Raw genomic sequence first — 22,981 nt, 5'->3', positions numbered from 1 at the left:
TGATCTAGCTTATGATGTATGAAAAATGATAAGGTTTATTTGATTCAATAATAGACAACACAGGGATGTTCCTCCTACCTGTCAATTATCATTGAAATTATAATGTATCGTTCAATGCATCCTCCTATGCCAAACTGTGTAGAAGAACACATGGATGAACCTGATGAAAATCATTGCAATTATGAATGCATTGTTTAAATCTATCCTCCTATGCCAAACTATGTAGAGTTACTATATAGAGGTATGTGCATCACAAGGATGTTCCTTAAACCTATCAATAATCATTGGAATTATAATGTATTGTTCAATGCCAAACTATGTAGAACAACACATGGATGAACCTGATGAAAACCATTGCAATTATGAATTAATTGTTTAAATGTACCCTCATATCCCAAACTATGTAGAGGTATGTGCACCACTATAGGTGGAGTTCATTGTTTAAATATAATTTAGTGCTTAAATGTATCCTTCTATGCCAAACTGTGTTGAGGTATGTATAACATTATATGTGGATCATAGATGATGTACATGCTATTCACCGGCATACTATTATGACCCTATATGCGGTGCCCTAGATGTAGACCACGTGATTAATGGTCGATTTTTCATAGTCACCGAGTTATCACCCTCCATTTATTTATCATCACCAGAGATCTACCAAACATGGACTAGTCATATCTGGTGGTTCCACACATTTTTAGCCAGGTCTGGCCGGGCCTGAAGCAACCACAGTGGCATGACAACACAACACAGCGTCGGGTTTTTCTTTCCCCACAACGATTGAAAAGACTGCCATCTCGCACTTGCAAGTGTTGAGCATGCGCAAACCCAAGAAACTAACATTATCCTAGCTACACAGCACAGTCTCCCATGGCTATGGCAAGAGTCCAAGATGACTGCCCTCAGTATATAACACACATGTTCCCTAGTCAACAGTGCACGGCGTCAGAGAGCTTTCACTCGGCTGCAGCATCTCGCAAGCAGTTCGGATGCCCAACTAATCACATGTTCTGCAGCAGAGTTTTCCAGGTAAGGCTCTCCTAGATGCTCCTATTTAGTAACTGCGCCATTAAGAGCACAGGTGGCACCATCATTTATCGATGCCACAGGCATGATACGCATCACCTGACACTATGCCAAGCTGCATGCTACTTAGTTCAGAAAAAATTGCAGCACACTGCTCTTTTAGCTGCACAGCACAAAACCTGATGATACTAACAGTAATGGCACCAGAAACACATTACTATCTAGTGCATTTCTAAGCACAATAATTGATTATCAGGGATGTATATTCCTTACCACAGAGCCATACCAGGGGACCCTGTGGCTCTAGGCCTCCTCTGGCATGCTCGTGGATCCACAACCACTGATATGCCCTTTTGACAAAATATAGATTTTTTTTTTACTCGATTTCACACTAACTTAATTTATAACACCCGCCATTTAACTTTTTACAGTTATTGGAAGGTACTGGTACGAATCAATCCAGTCCAAGGACATGATTCTTCGGTCGCAACAGTACGACCTTGAGGTCGCTGCATCAAGAGATCCCACCAATGAGTGAGACCACTGAGGTATATATATTTTTGCTTCCAAAATTTTACTCAATAGAGTTTCCAATAGGACCAATAACCATCGAATACTGAGTGGTTGCTTCTGTTTCTTTTTGTTACCCATAGGCTCTTGGGTTAACATATAAGACCACACTCACGGCCACAATCTCCTAGACTCAGCACAGGAGAACCGCGACCGGTCTACACCGTAGCAATTCCGAGCATACGGTAAGACCCGTGACCTACACTTCAAAGATAGTCTGCCTCATTGCTACAGCAAAGCAGCATTTATATGCCTTCTTAAATCATCGTTAATTAACACTGATATCGCACACAATCTAAAACCACATATCTCGTGTAATTTTCCGGCATAGATCCGTAGGACACCCCGAATCCAACCTGTTTTTCCGTCCTGATGAAGGCGAACCACATGCCAGCTATACTAAAGAGCCTATGAATTGGCCGAAACACAGTAGTGTCGGCTACCTATTTGCATATACAGTGTGTACTACCAGCACTGTCAATTGTGTACTGTTTTGTGTACCTCACCCACATGTCATTTGTCTACTGAAATACATATATCATGTAAGGGATAATACATGTTTATCTGCATCTGATTCCAGTTAACTCAACTGGACCAAAAATCTATGTATTATGTACAAAGTTTCTGTTACTAATGTGTTTCCTACCTCGCAAAATTTATTGTTCAAATCACGTTTTATGCAAAACACTGTTACATGCCCATACTACATTTAAGAGCAATATTTCTTTATCTAAGGTCAATGTGATGAATGTGTGTGATTTCACTCACACTGATCACTTAATTATATAGTTCAAAAGGACATAAAGACTCTAGAAAATTGCAATCTGCATTTGAAAGGCCGTAGTGAACCCGACAGAGGGAGGCTCAAGTTGCAAGGAGGATCCGAGACCAGTGGAGGGAGATCCTAGGGGCGAAGAGCAATCGCCCAAGGTGCAAGATCACTGAGAGAACTTTTGTTTGTTTGTTTTTGAATGAGCAGGCCTTCTAAGGCAAGAGACTTTTGTAGAAAAGTGACTTCGCTCCTGTAGGTTCTGATATTGTTGAACTGGAATTGGAAGTCTTGTTTTGAAGAGGCCCAGGAGTGTGCTGTGCTCAGGAGTTCCGCCTTGTCCCGTGCTTGAAACGTGGGAAAGGGAGACCCAGCCATACCATCCTGACTTATCATTTTTGTGAACACTTCTTTCTTTTCTGGTGAACATTATCCCACACTCTTTTTGTAACTTAGTAGTAAGGATTGTCAATAGTTTTTTTTTGTATATGCCCTTTTTGTTTGACAAGACGCCACTAGGACTGCCTTATTATTTTTTGATGGTCGTAGCTTGGTCCCATCTTGGATTTAGGGTTAGATTAGGCGTTTATCTTACCCATTATAAAGTTCAATAAACACCCTTGAACTGTTATCACTTGTGTCTGTCTTTACTGTTGCCACCATGAGTTCCTTACAGATCCCTTTGGTGAATCCTGTCAAGCACATGGAAAACTTGTGATGCCAGCAAATAATTGTTTTGGTTAGGAACGCATATACTTATCAGGCAGTATACCTAAGAATAACATTTCTTGTAATTCTGGGAGGTCTCTTGGCTGAAACGAAGACAAAGATATTCCGCTGCAGCATGTGCAAAGCGTTTTTCGATATCCTAACTTAGAAATCCCGGAAGCTGTTTAGGGAATAAGATCAATTTTTACAGCCCATCTGGGAATTCTGTTTCCCCCACCTAACAAGGTCCAAAGAGAGCTCTTGAAATAGGGATGAAATGTTAATTTGCAATAAATTAGAGAATTTAGGTTTGAGCTTAATCCCCAACAAGCACTCTTCCTTGTGAGAAGTGTAGTTCTTTCTAAGAGGTTGCAATGTGCATGGGCTTTGAGTGGTAATTAAATCTGTTCATTTTTCATATTTGGAAACTGCTAACTCCCTCATCAGAGTTAGGAACGATAACGTCAAATATTTCAGTACTGAACCACACTGTATGAGCATAGTTGTATTTTGTGTTTGCAAACTCCCCTCCTCTGAGTCCTTGAGTATTTCTTTTTTCATCCGATATTCTGAGAAAAGAGCTTCATACTGAGAACAAAAATAAGTTTGGAAAGAGAACAGCCCTGATGTGTTCCCTGGAAATATGGATAGGATCCAAATGTGTTCCATTCATTTTAATCCTGGTATAGGGGTGCTGATATAATTCTAGACTTAGAATGGAAGGACCAAGCATGAAACCAAATGACTGTGTCCCTAATAAAGCCTGGTCAACGAGACCAAATGCCTTGCTGGCGTCCAGAGCAAGTACTGAGAAAGGACACACTGAAGTGACTACCCAAATCATTAAGATGAATTGTGCTACGGATATTGGTCATGAGCCCAGCAGTTCTTGATAAAGCCTGTCTGATCTGTTCCTACCATGGAGGAGAGGATCTGCATCAGGTAATCTACAGGAACTGTGGCATAAAATATGGTATCCGCTTTCGACAAGGCAATTGGGCGATGGGCCCCACCGTTTGACCTGTCTTTCCCTGGCTTTCCCTGGCTTTAGGAGAAGTGTAATTGTAGATTCAGCAATCGTGTGAGAGACCGCATCTGTCTCTCAGAAAGAATGTAACAACTTTACAATTGGGTAGACGTACATTTTGTAAAAGTGGGGGAGCTATAAAGGCCCGGTACTTTGTTTTGCAAGTAAGAAATCCCCATATCGACTTCCTCTTTTTAGGTAGGAGAGTTTAAGGAAAGGTGATCCTACTCCTTGGGTATCAGCCACCTAAAATATTGGGATAGTATGTATGCAAAGTTTGAAGTGTCTAAAAGGGGTGACCCTAAGCATACAGGTTAGCAGTTTATTGGCATGATTCCCTGAGTGTAAAGAACTGTTTAGTTTGTAATAATGAATGTGCTGTTCTTTCCGGTATTTGTGCCTCTGAATTTGCCCTATAATCTCTTAAAGCACAAATCTACCCTTTGAACTTGGCTATGTACCTCTCCTCTGGTATGGACTTCCTTTTTAAGATGGACCCTTATATGTTCCTCTAGCCTTAACATAAGGTGTGGCCCTGCATATAAATTCTCCACATACAATAGCATTAAAGGCATCTCACACAACCTTCAGACCCATACCAGTCATACTGCTTTCAGAGAATAAAGTGACAATTATCTTTGAAATTTCATGCAGAATTACTAGGGCTATGAGAAATACTTCCATTAAGCACCAGAGAGCCTTTGATGAGGCCACTAGGTGGTCACCTCTAATAGATGTTATTATTGGTAGTGATCCAAGAAGACCCCAAATTCAATATCAACCTCAGACAGTCGATGGTACAAGTATAAATCAATCCTGGAATTGCCCCTATAACCATTGGAAAAGTATGTGTAATTTACTTTCATGGGATGAAGGTGTATGCAAGCCTCTACCAACCCAAATTCCCTCGCTAGGCCCCTGTATTGCAGTCACATGTTTAAAATTCACTTTGTTGTTGGGTATGAACTGGTCTTTCATTGGCTCAGAAACCATGTTTAAAAAAGCCTCTCATTCTATGACAAGACAGGAGGCTCGCATTATGCTTATACTTTCTTTAATACTGCCATATCAGCATTTTAAAACTTAAACTTTAAATTTATGTTTTAGTTTTTCTTACATGCTACTTGGAAAAAAACAAATCTACAAGTTACAAGTTTTATATTTCAACAAAATTCAAACTGGGTTCCAGAAACCACGCTTCCCATAATCCTGAGGCCCTTGTAGTCCTGACCTCTACCCTCGCACCAATCAGTGGCTAGATCGGGGTATAAACACTCTCCCCCCTAGGTCCATTGCTCTTTCTTTTTGCTGCCATACTGAGATAAGTGTTATGTCGCATTATATGCTCTATAAAAGTTAGCAATTGCCTATTAGAATATAATAGATATTAGAATGCTGTTATTATCAATGATATTTTAGATGATAGACTGACAAGTGTTCATTTAAGAGCGTTTGTAGTGTTCACTGTATGAGGCTCGCGCATATTACCGTTTACCCGTAGTAGTTGTAATTTCGGGAGTGAGGAGAAGCAGTGCGGAGCCGCGAGCAAAGCCGCTCGCCTCTGGCAGCCGACCCGTACTCCTCAGGTGTATGCGCAAATTCGCTCATGCCGGCGAACATGAAAGCTCTAGGACCCTGTAGCGGCCTGCATACACACGTATAAGCGGAGGCGGCTCGCGCCGCCGAACGCGGAGTTCATTAGGACCCTCCGAGGCATATCCCGCCTCAGAACCTTCCCGTCATGCTCCGCGTCCCTCTAACGCTTGTTTTCGCGTGTATGTATAGCGAAACGGAGCAGAGAGTCGTGCGAGTCAGTGCCTGAGAGGAATTTTCCACAAAAAAAACCCCATTATTTTGTTGGAATTTTGCATGAACTGCAGAGAACGTCGAACAGTTCACAGACAAGCTAGAAAGGCACAGAGTGCAGTCAAAGCAAACTCTGATTCTGAGCCTTCATTTACAGCTGACTCCCAAGAAGTTAGCTCTGCTAACAACATTCAATGGCTCACTCATCGCACCCCAGAGATTCTCAGTCCACCACACCAGAGTGGAGTGAACAAGAGTGGGAAGAAGAGCCCACTTGGCAAGACACTGATTTATCCCTCAGCTTCAAGAGTGTTCTGGGAGATTCCCTTTCACAAGCGGTCTCTCAGGGGGTGCAACCTTTGATTGAAAGGTTGAAAATGCTGGAAGTATGCATAGCTGAGCAGCAGGAACAGCTGGCAGCCAGGAAAAGACGGGCAGACAGCCCTGGGGAAGGGACGTCAAGCGGACACCATCAAAACACGGTTGAAAATAAGGGGTGTAAAAAAGCCCGAAAGAGCACAGACTCTTTGACCCCCTCGGGCACAAAGGATAGGGTTAACTCTGCTCCCGAAAGCCAGAGCAACCCAGTCACCAGATTGAAAGAAGCCTTTCTAGCAAAGTTGTCAGATGGCCACAACAGACCCCATGCCCCAGGGCTGGACAATTCAGGGGAGTATGAAGAGGGATACACCCCCGAAGACGAAGGCGGCGAAGAAGAAGATATTCCTCAACCCATTCCTCAAAATGTTCCAGAGGAGGAAGACAACATAATTGATATGTTTGACCCAGAGGCCATTAGACACCCAAAGTCATCTGAGTGGGTGCCCTCATCCAGAGTAGCGTTATACATGTCACAACACATCAGGAGGCCGCTGGACAGAGAAGTTAGATCCTGCATGCGATCAGAATGTCCACGGCCTGAGCTGCCTGCGAAGCTGGCGGATACACCAGACCTAGACCCAAAGATGGTCACTTTTGTTACCAAATCCGCGCAAGACATTAGGAAAGGACAAGCTCCTGTACTTAGCAGGACCACTGGCAAAAATTATGGACCTAGTGGAGAAGTCAAAAGACACTGGTATCCCAGTAGACAATCATGCCCTGGGTAACTGGGCACAAAGAGCAGTATGCCTATTGGGTAACGCCAACTGCGCTCTCTCTTCGGAGAGGAGAAGAGGCATCCTCCTAAAGAGCGATAAAAAGCTCAACGATCTAGCCACATATGAAGCGGGTGAGGGCGCCAAAGGCCTTCTTTTCGGAGAGGCCTTCGCGAAGGAGATGTCTCAATTTGTTGGTACATACACAGCTCTCGAGAAAGTCCAGAGCTCTATAAGGAAGATATTTCCAGGGCGTGTTTTTGCTGGGACCGGACGATTCAGAGGTCGCTCGTCAGGTCGCTATAACTATCAAAGAAGGCCTCAAGGTCCACGCGCGCAATAGTGGGAAAACCGTCAGCAAGACACTTTTTTCCCGGCCAGAGGAAGACATCCTAGAGGTATTAGAGGAAGAGGTTTGTTCCGTCAGCCCGGCGCAACAGGCGGTGAGTACACCAAATGTCCCGATCGGAGGGAGAACTCTCCGCTTTTTGAAAGAATGGCAAGCTTTATCAAGCGATGCTTGGGTTTTGCAAGCAGTAGAGCGGGTCTTCACCTAGACTTCATAGGCATTCCAAGACAGGACAGAGAGCCCGCCCCCATTTGCATGCCGTGAGAAGAGAAAGCGCTTTTACACAGCAAATTAAGCAAATTAGTAGAGAAGAACGCAATAGAGCGCGAGAGCACAGGAGGACAGGGTTTTCTCAGCAATATGTTCCTAGTGCGCAGAGGGGAAAAGATTTGTCTAGTCATAAATCTAAAAGATTTGACCAGTTGGCTGGAATACAACCATTTCAAGATGGAGGGCATACACCTCCTCCGAGACCTATTGCGTTCAGGAGATTGGCTAGCCCGCCTAGATCTCAAGGACGCCTATCTAGCAATTCCGATAGCAGCAGCCTTTTGGAAGTACCTCCAGTTCCGATGGGAAGGAGAGATTTGGCGATTTGCATGCCTCCCGTTCGGGCTGGCGTCAGCCCCTTGGGCTTTCACGAAAGTGATGAAACCAGTAGCTGCAGCTATCAGGGAGAGAGGTATTTGTATGATCATTTATCTGGATGATATCCTAGTGATGGGTTGCAGCAAAAAGACCCTCACAAGAGATGTACAGTGGATTTTCAGGTTCCTATCATCTCTGAGATTCTTAGTAAATTTAGAAAAGTCCCAATTAGCACCAGTTCAGAAATTGGAATTTTTAGGCTTCACCATAGATACCGTGAAAGCGATCCTGGAGCTTCCAGGTCACAAAGTAAGAGCGATAAAGAAAGAGCTCAGGACAGTGATCGCAAAGCGAGTTATTTTGCTTCAGAATCTGGCCAGAATAGTGGGTCTGCTAGCAGCTTCCATTCAAGCCATTTTCCCGGGACTGTTGCATTATCGAGCATTACAGAGGCTCAAAATCAGACATCTCCGTGGAGGCTTAAGATATCATTAGTTAGTGAACCTAGACCAAGAAGCCATGACAGAGCTACATTGGTGGCTGGAGAACATGGAAGCCTGGAATGGAAGAGCGATTTTCGGAGACGTTCCGGAACTGACCATAGAGTCAGACGCACGCAGGTCAGGTTGGGGAGCCAGGTGCGAACAAATACAGACAGGACGGAAATGGTCCGACGAGGAATTGAGTCTCCACATAAACTGCCTCGAACTTCTAGCAGACTCCTTTGCAGTTCAAGCATTCACGAAAGACAAAATAAGATGCTGCGTATTGCTCAAGATGGACAACATCTCAGCAGTCCGCTACATCAACAAATTGGGAGGAACGAAATCCAGAATGTTAGCGGAACTAGCGAAGGATTTCTGGCATTATTGCTTTCAGAACAACATTGCAGTAACCGCAGAATACCTTCCAAGGAGTCAGAACAGTATAGCCGACTGAAACTCTCGATATCTTGTAGACTCCAGCGATTGGAGGCTACACCCTCTAATTTTCAAGCGCTTGCAAGACATATGGGGACCCCTAGACATAGATCTATTTGCGTCCAGACTGAATGCGCAGACACAGAAGTACTTCAGTTGGAGGATAGACCTGGGAGCAGCGGCTACAGACGCCTTTCTGCACCCATGGAACTGAGCAGTGCACTATGCCTTCCCGCCATTCGCAATGATCACAAGAGCTCTAGCGAAAGTCTGCAGAGACAAAGCAGAAGTGGTGATGGCGCTGCCCTGTTGGAGAGCACAGGCCTGGTTTCCAGCAGCGATGGAACTTTCTACTGATTTTCCAAGGATAGTTTCGAACATCCGGCCTTCTACTCGACTCGACCGGCCGAGTCCACCCGCTGATAGAAGCGGGTTCCTTCCAGCTGATTGCCTGCAGGGTTTCAGGAGAAGATGGAACTTGCCAGGAATTTCAGACCTCGCTGCAGATTGTATCCGAGATTCCTGGGCGTCTTCCACCGTTATGAGTTATAACACGGCTTGGAACAGTTGGGTGCAGTGGTGTTCAGAACACAGTCTGGATCCCATTTCAGCACCTCTAGTGAACGTCCTACATTTTTTGGCTTCAAAGTTTCAGGATGTTGTGCTTACAGAACCATAGGTGTCTACAGATCCGCAATTTCAGCAGGGCATAACAAAGTGGAAAGTAATCCAGTAGGAGAGCACCCTACAGTCCTGCATCTCCTCAAAGATATAAAATTGAGAAGACCGCCGGAGCCAAAATATGCAGTTTTATGGGACGTTAGAGATGTTTTTCAGCTATTCCTTAGGTGGCCAGAAAACAAAGCCTTGTCCCGTTCACAATTGTCAGGCATATTGGCTATGCTCCTGTGTTTAGTAGCGTGCCGGAGAGTATCACACGTAAAAGCATTGAAGATTGATAGAAAGATATTTTATCCAGATGAAGTGGCGTTTACTATCGCTAAAAGAACAAAGACCGACTCCAGAATAATTTCCTACCCGTATTTTGCGGAGAAAAAGAAGTTGTGTAGCTCAATGTATTAAAGATTATGAAGCAGCCACAGCGCAGATTAGACCGCGCGGCGTAACCCAGTTGCTTAGTAGGAAGCCTCACCATGCAGTAGCGACAGCAACCATTGCGAGATGGGTGAGGGAGGTCATGCAATGGGCAGGAATAGACTTATCTTTATTTGGTGCACATTCCGCTAGGGGAGCAATTGCTTCTAGAGCGTTTGCGACAAGAGTGTCCTTGCAAGATATTATGAAATCAGCAGATTGGTCTTCTGAATCCACCTTTAAGACTTTTTATTTTAAACCAGTATCGGATATACCGATTAGAGTGATAGCAAGCTTTGAACAAGCATAATGCGAGCCTCCTGTCTTGTCATAGAATAAATATTGCCCACGCTAATAGCTCAGGAAGGTCTTAATTCTATTAAAGACAAGGAGGCGAGCATTATATCCCACCCGAGATGACTAAAATGAATGAAAATTGTGCAGCATTGTGTAGCATTTGTAGTTCATTCCCGCCCTCATGTGAATTTTTCTGTTCTCATAGGAGACGATCAGAAGACTGTGTGAGCAAATTGAAGTATGGACCAATGATCTTCTGGCAAGTTGGCCCCGTTGGACCGATCATTCTCGCCAGCTGCGGATCAAATGCAGAGCTTATGGATTGTGTGTAACATATTCTGGACTCTCTGTAGATCTAGAACTCTAATGGCAAAGAAAGAGGAATGCATCTAGGGGGAGAGTGTTTATACCCCGATTTAGCCATTGATTGGTGCGAGGGTAGAGGTCAGGACTACAAGGGCCTCAGGATTATGGGAAGCGTGGTTTCTGGAACCCAGTTTGAATTTTGGTGAAATATGACACTTGTAACTTGTCGATTTTGTTTTTTTCCAAGAAGCATGTAAGAAAAACTAAAACTTAAAGTTTTAAAATTCTGATACGGCAGTATTAAAGAAAGTATAAGCATAATGCTTGCCTCCTTCTCTTTAATAGAATTAAGACTTTCCTGTGCTATTAGCATGGGCAATCTTTATTGTGTAGCAAGAGGAGAATGCCGCTGTTTATCTCAGGAAGCAAATCACAGAAGAATACAACCAGCTTCTTGTTATCATTGGAATAAACTAATAGTGACCAAATAAGACCCCCTTCACCATCAGAAATCTCTTATTCGCGAACTCTTAAGATATGCTCAGAATAAAAATACTGTTGGTTATGAGGCTCGGCTATCCCCTCGTCTTCTCATCACTAGAGGTGAAGAGCTGAAGGTGAAATTTCCAGCTGCAAAGGCAATGCTCATCCTGAGAACATAAATCTGTCTCTTCAAGGGTGATTCCCAGTGCCTTGACCCTTGACTTTCATCAGGAAATGTAGACCCTTACATTCAAGGTAACTACAGAAATATCAGCCATTCCGAATATGCAAGCCTCTTTGCTAATAGAGAAGGAAACCCCTGGTATCATAAAATACCTTAATAAGTTAAAGCCAGTAACCTTATTCCAACTTGTCGCAACCTAAAGAAAACTCATCAAAAGCTGAGGAAAAAGCATGAAGGATAAATCAGCAACCAACATCTCACACTGGCATTCCAACCATGCCCCATCCTCTACCCCAGCAGCCTTGTGAGAACCATTGGTTGCTAAGTAAAGTGTGGAACAAAGCAATCTAGTATGAGAACCATGACAAGTAAACATCAGGAAGCTTGGCAATACCCCCCCATGTTAATCAGTATTATTGTCAACAAAGTTCATAGAAGGATATCTTAATGGTCCACGAGCACCCTTGGGTAATGAATAACCAGCCACTAGGGGTATATTTCCTGATCCAGCAGAGCAAGGGAATTTCAGGAAGTATGATGAGGAATGAAACCTGGTGAGAAAGCGCCCACAATGTGAGTCCAGCATTACAAGTCAGATAAGCCCCACCAACAAATATTGCAAAGTTACTTCAAGTATCCCTGACTCTCACTTTCCCTGAGTTGGACCTGTCTCTGGGAAGTCTCATTCACAGAGCCTAACCTGCTCTGGACTTTCTCTAACTATACCTATCAAGACATGAAACCTTTGTTGGTGACGACAAGCAATCCTCTGACCACTCGGATTTGATATGGATGAAGATGATGATCAGGAATTTATATAGAGGATATGGAGCAGTGAGAAGCTTTGTAAGGAGAACAAGAGAGCACAAGGGATGCCCCGGCAATACTTTTTTATGGTCATGAAGCCAAGTAGTTACCTCCTTCAATTCTCTGCATTTGGACATTGTCACTGCCGCAAGGACTTGGGAGAGTGTTTTAGCATTCCTGAGATGGAACTCTGAAGATTTCCGGGCAATGCCCACAATTTGTTCCAAGATCTTGAAGTGAACCCAAACGATGACATCGGGGATTAAACCTTTATCTTGCTAGAATGCCAAGTAAACCTGATAAATCCTATCTAGGATTAGATCTGTCATCAGGAAGTGGCAGGATGCTTCAGAACATGTCTTGAACTAAGCTCGCTAGATATGTATTCTCCATGTGTTAAAAAACTCCCTGTAGGCGGATATTGTTTTGTCTGGATCTCTTTTCTGCATGCTCATGTTTGGATTGTAGAGATTCACGGGTGCTTCCAATGCATTGATCCTATTGGACAGTTCAGAGATGTCATAACCCAGTTTGCAAGGTGTTTTCTCCACCTCATCAATTCCCCTTTGTGCCTCCAGCACCTTCTTATCAAGGGATGACACATTGTGGGAAAATGTGGTGATGCTTCCTTGGATCTCTTTTGTTTTTTAATACCCAACGAGAGGTGGTGGAGTTCCACCTTGGTAGCCAGTGCATCCGTTGTGGAATCAACCTGGGGTAGCTCATGTACCAGTCAGCGCTCTCCAGGGCCAACAGGGATCAAGAGTCCCAAAACACAAGTTTAACCTGTCCCATCATTGGCACAGAAACTTTGGCACCAAGTGACAGAGAAAAGCTGTCTGGTATTTTTGCATGCTGCAGACAAGAGGACGCCCATGCACAGACTTGGGGCCCACAATCCACATATAAGTCTACATATCCATGAAGCACAGCAGGGACAAGTGCAAATCGTCATCTAAACAAAACAGACCATCTGGTACAGACACAAGCAGGCTCCAATGCTAGTTCTGTACTTCATGTTCAGACAATATCTGGGCTACACTTATCTCGAAGCAATATGTATATCCAAACTCCTCCTATGCCTCTGCAGCCTCTTGATTATGTTGTGTGCTCTGCTGCTGTTTGATGCAATGAGGATCCCATTATGAGCCCATCTGTTTCTCACATAACCCTGTACGAGGCCCACTCCACATGCGACTCTGCAGCGGCCCGCTCCCTCTATTGGCTTATCAACTCTGTGCAGCTCCACAAACTAATGCATTGTGGGATTCTAGAAGCCCCAGCCCCCTCTCACACTGCCCTGATAGGGTGTGTGCACAAATCAGGAAGAGATTAGTTTCCCCATGAAAACTGGCCACCAGTCCTTTCTCCTTGCAGCCTCTCCAGACCCATTAATGTTCGCAGATGCAGAGTCCTCCATCACTGTGCTGGCAGTGTCCCACTTCGCCAGAGCTACGAGGAGAACACAAACAGCTTCATGGGCTGCCATCTTAATCACTGTGGCTGCTCCAGGCCTCAAATGTCACTGAGGGAATGCCACACAGAGTCACTGCAGGCCTCCTTAGCTGCTTCACTTTATCATGGCACACGTGTCCCAATACCAGATCTCACACCAATGCTTCTAGCAGCAGCAGGTGGAGCCAAGCCCAGTGGGGCAAGGAGAAGATGCATCCATAATGAGCCTCTGTTTGCCCATGCCCCTCATTTTGATACTTGGAATGTTGAGTTTGATACACCAGTGGAAACCTTTGTCTGCTCCTGAGTTGGATGAGACATATTAGAATTTCACGAGCCCAAAGATTAGGTGGAAAACTGTTATGGACATTTCAAAGTTGATGGATTCTGGTTATCCAGGAAGCCTATTCCCAACTTAACTCTCAAGCCATCAAGCATAGAGGGACTGTTCTGAAGAATACAAATAAATAACAATGTTGAGATAATCTAGCAAAAATAAACTTTTTACAGTTTAGCTGCATGTGCCAAGGTTTATCACTTTCAAATTGTTGTGTACTTTTTCCACAAATAAGGTGGGTGTGGGACATTAGGCATTGATTCTTTTCTTTTAAGAAGGTTTTTAGTACTCTGTAATAGAATTCCCATTTCATACCTGTCAAGATGAGGCTCCTATAAGCCTCAACGTCCTCGAGGCCCATCGACATACTGTATTGTACTCAAATGAGGGGGCAATATGTGATAATCCCTTGGAAAATTCATCAGTGGCTTCAATATAGAGTAATTTGGCTGAAGGGATTCTTTTTTTTTATAAACCAGTAGGATAAAGGAATTCTTGTGGTGTTTCATTACCTTTTCATTTAGCTGCAGTTTAATGTCAATCTTCTGATTCACAATGCCCATCATTCATCACTTGCTAGGTATAGACCGTGCTAATTCTGTGGTCCTGGGTTAGTTCTAAACTGAGGCATAGCGATCATGAAGGGGTGCATATCGGCCTCAGACTCTTTTGCAAAGATTTTTTTTTTTTAAATGATATCCTTCGAGGAATGCATCTCTTGACTAACAAATAGTGCAATTGACAATGCATGGGCGTCCTCTTGTCTGCAGCATGCTGAAATACCAGACAGGTGTTCGCTGTTGCTTGGTTCCAAAGGTTCTGTCGATATGATGGGACAGGCTTAACTTGTGCTTTGGGACTCTTGATCCCTGTTGACACTGGAGAGCACCAACTGGTTCATGAGCTACCCCAGACTGATACCACACCGGATCCACTGGCTACCAAGGTGGACCTCCAACGCCACTTTATGGGTATTAGAAAAAGAGATCCAGGGAAGCATCACCGAATTATCCCACAATGTGCCATCCCTTGATAAGAAGGTGCTGGAGGCACAAATGCAAAGTATCAATCCAACTGAAATAAACGCATTAAGACAGCCCACAGCACAAATAGATAACTTGTTAGTATTCTTTATCCTGTGGATGAGAGTGTTGTGCTGAGCACTGATTGTGCAGTAAATGTGCCATTTTGTTTTTCATCCACCAGTTTACTACTTGAAATCTGCTCTTCCACTGGCCAACTAAATTGATAATTGTTGCAAATTTTCTTTTTTGCTTTAAAGGTTCCCTGATTCTGTTTGATCTCTTGACAAACCAAAAACCGCTTGCAGAGAGTAGTGATGAAACGAAGGTAACTTGTTCTATATCTTTCAGGAGTCAATAATGCATTTTATATAGATTTGTTTTTAGATCACCCGTGGCATGTTGATGTGGAGAAGTTTTAACATGCAGATCCTGAGCTTAGCCTATCAATGGAAATGTTGTACTAGAGTACCGCTACATTCAATTTAAGTGGACATATTTGATTTACTATGTGCTATTTGTGTATTAAGTCTTTTTTGAGAATTGTCAGTGAAACAATTAATTTAGTAAACATGTCAAAGCCTAGTTGGGTGGTGCTAGCCCTACAGCAAGGCGCTAGCTCTGTTCGTTAGCGTAGGGAAAGAGCTTTGCTACATGGGCCTGCTACCAACCCAAGAAACAGTGAGACCATCACAACTGGCCGATTTGAAAGCACTGATTAGTTACTAAAGTAACATCTGGAAAAGCCAATTAAGTCGATGGGAAGGTTTATCCTGTGTATTTCTCCCCACCCATGAAAATCATAGGCTTGAGATAGCCGCTGGCAATTCATTGCAGCCTGGACCCTTGTACAGCAGGGGATGTCGAGCATGAGTGCTTAGGGTTTTTTGGTTATATGAACATAGTGGTGCCAGAAGCTCGACCAAAAATAAGTGCTATTACCTGGTTCATCTTGCTCCTACTAATCTCTTCTCTCTGGCCCCTTTTTATATCCCTACTTGTTCTCTTCGCTCTCAGTCACAGTTTCTTCTTGCAGCTTCTCGTCCTCTTTGTGCTAGTTCCTGCTTTCCTTCTTTTGCTTTGTTAGCTCCTTTTCACTAGAATTGTTGTTCTCTCCCATTTTCTCTCCACCAATTTCTTCATACTCTTTATTTTGCTCCTCACTGAAGATATGCTTATTGCAAACTGATATATAAGGCTGGTTGCTGTTCTACTCTCGCCTCCTACTTGCTTGTATTTTAATTTTATTGTACTGTTTTTATGAATCTCTGTACAGCGTTTTCGATTAAAGTGCTTTATAAACCTCAAATAAAATACAAATACCTGGGACATTGATATGCAATCGAAGAGGCCATTTCCATGGGTTTGCAAAAGCATCTGGGCCAGCCTGCATCCCAGGCTGAGGACTAATCCTTTACTAATGAGAAATTGAGTTGTGGTAAGGTTTATAGTTGAGATTCCCATCTTGTTCCGAGCGAGTCAGGGATGTGAGGGATGGGGATCCCCCTCAACCTGTGGCAGGATGTCTATCAGAGTGATTTTCAGAGCCAGCCTTGCCTGAGTGGTAGGGGTGAGGGAACTGGGAGGGCCTTAGTCAGGGCCTCAGTCTCTGTCCCTCTCTCCCTTTTCTTGGTTGCAAGATTGAAGTACCACTTTTGTACATCCCATACCTGGCGTACATCATCCTGGCCAACGTTTTCTCTCCCCCCGCCCCCTTGCAGGACTACCAGCATTTAAAGATTCTTGTGGCAGAGGACGGACCATGCAGCCCCCCGGCGAGAGAGGCTGTGGCGAACATCAAGCCGGAGGAATGTTGCTTGCAGCGGACTAGGAATCGGAACACTCAGCTGTTATACAATATGAACTCTGAAATTGACTTTTGCTCTAGCAGGCCACCATTGAGCAACACCGGCAGACACCCACTCTAAAAGGGTGTTGGCTTAAAGGTTATTTATGGTTTCTCAGCTCTGTAACCTGGCTGCTGGGACAGAGCAAGGCAGAGATTGGCACAGGGAACCAGATGAGCCCGAGAGCCATTGGAACAGAGAGGAGAAGGATAAAAAAGGATGGTGAGAACGAGAGAGTATATGTTATTTGAGTAAGGTTATGAAGCGAGTAGGCAGACCAAAAGACTAGGCAGTGGAAGGACGATGGGGCGGAGCATGGCAAAGACTAGTGGATTGTGTATTGAGTTGTATTGAACGTGAGGTATTGATTGGTGAGAGAAAGTGGCACTTGGGTGTGAGAGTGTGTGTGTATTGTGAGTGAGACTTAAGTGAGAGTGTAGACAAGTATGTGAGATTAAGAGGGAGTAGAGAATAACGGGAGGGGAGAGTAGTGACAAGTAATTGGAATTGAGAGTAATGGGAGTGGAGAGTAGAGCTAAGGGTAGACATGAGTTGACGTGAGACGGAATAACAGCATTAAAGGGACAGAAGAGAGAGGTAAAGGAAATAGTGTCAGAAAGAAAAGAAAGAGAGTAAAAGGAAGGGAAGAACATCAGGGCGAGGAAAAATACAGCAACTGAGGGAGAAGATTAGGTTAAAACCATGTGATTGCCATGACAATGTTTGTATCTAAAACAATGATGGTTCTTGTGGGACCGCAGGCTAGGATCCTGCTAGAAGACCCCAGAGGGATTCAGATAGATAATTCTGTTGCCTTCGACCCTCACTGTTAGCCAAAGATATGTTAAATAGTAGTGGTTACCCAGGCTCTATTTAGCATCTTGGGGGTTAGGGAAGTCTGGACTAGGGTAGATGAGGCCCACAGGATGACGAAAAAGATAGATGGCTGCTTGGTGGACCCCCTTTAAATTGACAGTAAAATCTCTTGAACCTTCTTTAAGTGTTGGTGTATTTTTGTGGCCATCTGTGACTGCTTCTTCCCTCTGCTCTATGTAATGCATCAAAGTATGTCGTGTGGAGGAGACATTTTATTTTTTACAATTACTACTACTGTTCAAGGCCCTCTTAAAGCATTTTGAATCTCTGGTAGCCCCTCCTCGCCTTGTTGCAATCAGAACCCATTGCTTAATCTACTGCCCTAGCACGGTTAAAATAAACATTGGAGTTCCCTTCAAATTCCCTTACTCCCTTCACAGTAATAAACAAGTGGCATTTTAAGGCCAATATTAGCAGTCCGCAAGGATTACACTTGCATTCTAGCAATGTGTACAGGGCACATTTTAACCCTCCCTACATACTTTATTTGGGCTATGGCGGCCCTCCCCGCCGCAGCCACACCTTCCTCTCAGCTTTCCCCGGCTTCCATGGAAAGAAGAGAAGAGGAGCTCCGTACGGAGCCCAGCTTTCCCTTTCCATGGGGGCCATCTTGTTAAAGGATTTTCCTTCCTACAGTGGGGCGGCATGCACGTCCCGTTGTAGGAAATAAAATCCTTTTTATTTTTTTTTTAGCACCCCTGATTACCACTTTGGTAACCCGGGGTGGTAATGGCCTTATTCCTGCGTTCCAGGAGCTGGAACAGGGGATACCGGCCTGGTGCCCTCGCAGTCCGACCCTCGCTTCGCTCTGGCTGTTTTTCCTCGTTCCAGCCCCTGGTAGCGGGGATGAACGCCTCATGAAATTTAGACCAGAGCCATAGATGTTGGATATGAGTTAGTAGCTACCAAGAAAGTGCTTGTATCCAGGCGTAAACTGAGATTATAAGGTCATGGTTTTCAGATGATGTTTCCATTGGTGAGCAAAGAAACAAAGGACTTGGTGTGCAATATTTATTATATCGATGATCACCAGTGTTACATATGAAACAGAACTACAGACAGTTAAACCACAAGTGAGGCTTTTTTGAAATCCTGCTATGAGAAATAAATTACTCTTAGGGGGTGACAATTAAGAAATATTAAGGGAGGCACAATGAGATGAAATACGTTGCCCATGAACAAGCACTTTGATTAAGAGATGAAGCTGGAATTTGAGTTCAGTCTGCAATTTCTGAGCGTAACCACAGTTTCCCAATTCTTGTCATACAGCCAGGTGCAACTATTTATGAATGCTTGACTTTCATGAACTCACAAAATGCCCTGTTTTGTAGACTTGACTTGGAAAGTACACAATATCATAATAACCTATCATGACAATATTAAAGGAAACATTATAGAAAATGTGTATGAAAAAGGAGAATGATTGTAGCTTTATTTTCTCCATCATCAAGGTAAGTATAGAAGACTCCGAATACGAAGTAACGTGAGCTGAAAAATCTCACACATGATTTTACTACTTTAATTGAAAGCTTTAAATGCTCAAACCTTTGGATTGTTACAACCAGAATGCGTGAAGACGGTGCTAGCATACCTGATCGTGGCCCAATTGACCTTTTCCAAATTGACTGCATTTTATTGTTTTTTTTTTTTTTTAGGAATTTCGGTCCATTTTTATTAAATATAGAGGTGGGTGGGGTAAGGGAATAGGTTAAAGTGGGGGGGACTGCCTGCGCAATTTCGAACAAATTTAAAAAAAAAAAAAAAAATAGGTAAATTTGGAAAAGGTCAATTTGTTTTCTATCAAATAGACCTAAACCCAGAAGACAACTCATTTCATAGTAGACCGCACTGTATTATATAGCGAGCTAGGTTGATTTATCCAGGGTCACTATATCTTCCCGTGGCAAATCGATAGAAGGCATCACAGTACTATGCAGTGAGATGAGATGATTTTGGGCGAGTGCATTCGCAGAATACAGACACGCAGAGGCTACGCTGTTCGGACTGCATTGAACACTGAGGGTCTTCCTAGCTACCTACGAACTTGGAAACTCATTCATCCTATTGGTGTCAAAGGGGAAGTCCTGCCCAAACACCAGGAAGGAGTATAAGGCTGGTGTGCAGGCGCATTAGCCTACGTGCATTTGTGCATTGGCAGAGTGCAGGCACGCAGACTCGCTGCAAGTTGGGGCATGTCCTGCTACAGCCACGGCCCTTTGGTTAGTACTCATAATCTGAGTGTGTGCAGTAGGACTTTTGGGCTACAGAGCTTGCTATCGAGAGCCTGTGCTCATTGTTATTTGCCTTCTCTGAACACTTGAAACGGCACCCCACTCTCCCTGCTGAAGTGTGATAACTGTTTCTCATTAATACATACCATCTGGGGTGTGGCGCTAGAGAGCCCGACCAAGATGGCGGTCTCTCTTTGATCTCTGTGAGGGGCTCCACAAAAGTCTATAAAATAGAGGCTACTGAGGCAGTGTAATTCTCACACACTGCGACTGAAAGCCCTATTTATTTTAAAAGTATTTTATTGGCATTTTTAAACAAATTTACAGGATCTTATGCAATATGATAATGCGTGATTACGGTGCGACATTTTGTTCTTGAGTAACAATATATAAACATTAAACAACAATTAACAATAACTGTCCTCTGGCTACTTTGTGTTGATGTCGGTTCCCAGCTCATCTTTTGCCACTTTTCTTTGAGGTGGTGCGGTGTTGCAGGGTTTGGGGGTTCCGGTTTGGAGGGGGGGCTCTTAGGATACGTAACCCAGTCCGTGTTGCGATTGTGTTCTGCCGTGCTATAAGGTTCGTGGGGGTTTGTGATTTGCCGAGAAGTTTATGTCCCTTATTACGGCTTTCCATGATTCGAAAGTGTTGTTTGTGTCGCCTTCCGCTCTGGTGATTCCTGCATTCTAGGCACTGGTTTCTGCTTCTGTCCACCTCTCCATCTCCTTGATACAGGTTTCATATCTCGGTCCTCTGGGCGATTTCCATGCCATCGCTATCGCCCTCTTCGCGAGGATGCACGCCATGTCCATTAGTCTTATGATGTGCTTGTATTTGCTTGGTCTGGGGAATGTTCCTAGGAGACACTCTTTGGGAGTCCACCCGAATCTGCTTACGCCCGCCTTTGCGCATGTCTGCTCAGCTTTGGCCCAAAAGCTCTGCACCCTGTGACAGGTCCAGTACATATGGATCATATCTGTGCCTTCATTGCTGCACCAGGGGCAGTGTGATCGGGCTTGTTTGTTGAAGCCAGCTATCCTGTGCGGGGTCATATAAGTCCTATATGGGATGTTCATCTGTATAAGCCTGAATCTGGCATTTCTCGACATCTCTTTTGGGTATAATGGCGCTCTCTCCCATTCGTTTTCGGTCATCGTGGTGCCCAGGTCTTTCTCCCATCTTTCCTTCTGTGACATGCTGCGGGGGTTGGGTCTGTCCGCTATTTGGTTGTATATTCTGGATATGGATTTCCAGCCGTCATTTAGGTTGTGCAGTACTTGTAGTAGGGGGTTCAGCGGTGGTTCATCAGGCCATGTGTTCCAATTCTTTTTTGCGATCGGTTTGACTTTCTGGAACCACAGGAACTGGCCTTTTGACAGTCCTTCCTGTGTTTGGAGTTTCAAAATCTTTAAAGGTTCCATTCTTGTACATGTCCCCACAGGTGCACAGTGCCACTTTCTCCCAACGTCTCATTGCCTGTAGATTGTTGAGGTTTGTGCATACATCCACCATTATGGGGGTTTCTGGAGAATATGGGTGTTGTAGTTGGAGCGTCGAGCTGGTCTTCTTCCACACCTGTTTGCCAAGCCTCACTATCATGGGGGTGTTCAGTGGGTCTATCAGGGGGCTCCACAATGCTTCTTTGGGGAATGTTGGGGTTATCTGATGTTGCAGTAGCCCTAATTCGGCTGATGGATCATTCGACAACCACTTTGTGACATGGCTGAGCTGGGCCGCCAAGTAGTATTTTTGGAAATCAGGTAGTTGTATCCCTCCTTCTTTATGCATCAGTGTCAGTATGTGTAGGGATAGTTTATGGTGGGTCTTGCCCCATAGGAATTCTTTCAACAGAGTAGTAGTATAAGAATCATGGAAGTATTATCATCTTTATGATGGAGGCTCTGCTCATCATGGTTAGTGGTAGTTTGGACCAGAATTTCATGGATTTGCATAACCCTTTTATCACTGCTTCCATATTGCAGTCGTGTGTTAGCTCTGGTGTATGTTTAATGTTGACCCCCAAGTATCGGAACATTTCTGGCTGCCACTTGACTCCTACCATGGGTAGGTCCTCTTCGTTTGCTGCTCTTATTCTTGCTAGTGGGAATGCACAGGATTTTTGTTTGCTGAATTGAATTCCTGAGTATCGTGCGAAATTGTCCAATATGTTGAGTGCTGTTTGAGCATTTAATCGGGGGTCTCTTAGGTATAGTAGCACGTTGTCGGCGTATAGTGAGGTTATGTTGTAGTCTGTGCCCACCTTTATCCCTGAATCGAAGAGTTGCTTCCTGAAGAATATGGCTATTGGCTCCAGCCCTAGTATGTACAGCATCGGCGATAGCGGGCATCCCTGTCTGGTGCCTCGCTGTATCTTCCAGGCCTTCAATACCACCTTTCCGGTCTTTTCTCTTGCCACCGGGTTGTTGTATAGTACTTTGACCAATCTCACAAATCTTTCGCCGAACCCGAATCCCCTCAGGGTCTTGATTAGCCATTCCCAAAAAATGGAGTCAAACGCCTTGAGGGCGTCTAGGGATAGCACCGCCATGACATGCTGGAGTCTCTGCAGGTTGGCTGTGATGTTCCTGCCTGGTATAAACCCATTTTGGTCTTGGTGGACTAGAGATCCCACTACCCTGGCAAGTGTTTTGGCTATTATGGTGGTTAGGATTTTGCTATCATAGTTTAGCATTGCCAGAGGGCGGTATGAGTCAGTCGTTTGCCGGTTTATTTGGTTTGAGCATTGGGATGATGAGCATTTCTCTCATACTCCCAGGGAATGTTTCAGTTTTGTATGCTTCCTGAAATACTTGTTGCAGTATTGGGGTTAAGGTACATTCATTGGCTTTGTAGAATTCCGGCGGGAGGCCATAGGTCCCTGGGGTTTTGCATGTGGCGAGAGATCTGATTGCTTCAGTTATGTCTTCTGTTGTAATCTCTTCTTCTAGTGATTCTCTATGCTCCTCGGTTAATGTGGGGAGCTCTATCTCTTCCAGGGTGGCCATGATGTCTTCTCTTGGCACCTCTGTGTTATGGGAGTATAGCTCGGAGTAGAACTCTGTGAAGGCTTCATTGATCTCTATTTGTGTTCTGTGGATTGCTCCGTTTGTCTTTGATTTCGGTTGGTAGGTGTTTCGGGTGCTCCCTTTTGCACAGCCATGCCAGCAGTCTACCT

The 22,981-nt window shown here is 44.2% G+C and overlaps 1 protein-coding gene across 3 annotated transcripts in view; it reads left to right on the top strand.

Annotated features, from left to right (window-relative positions):
- DDHD2 (DDHD domain containing 2) overlaps nt 1–22,981 on the top strand; it is a 2,155,663-nt gene that overhangs the window by 1,454,862 nt on the left and 677,820 nt on the right. For all 3 annotated transcript variants that reach the window (XM_069617940.1, XM_069617939.1, XM_069617938.1), the window contains exon 9: nt 15,110–15,177. In XM_069617940.1, the coding sequence (XP_069474041.1) occupies nt 15,110–15,177 (68 nt within the window). The remainder of the gene's footprint in view (nt 1–15,109; nt 15,178–22,981) is intronic.

The sequence above is a fragment of the Ambystoma mexicanum genome, chromosome 10 (assembly GCF_040938575.1).
Source record: "Ambystoma mexicanum isolate Mex_15411 chromosome 10, UKY_AmexF1_1, whole genome shotgun sequence".
Classification (NCBI taxonomy): domain Eukaryota; kingdom Metazoa; phylum Chordata; class Amphibia; order Caudata; family Ambystomatidae; genus Ambystoma; species Ambystoma mexicanum.
Note: the sequence above shows the minus strand (reverse complement) of the source record. Positions and strands in the feature narration are given on the sequence as shown.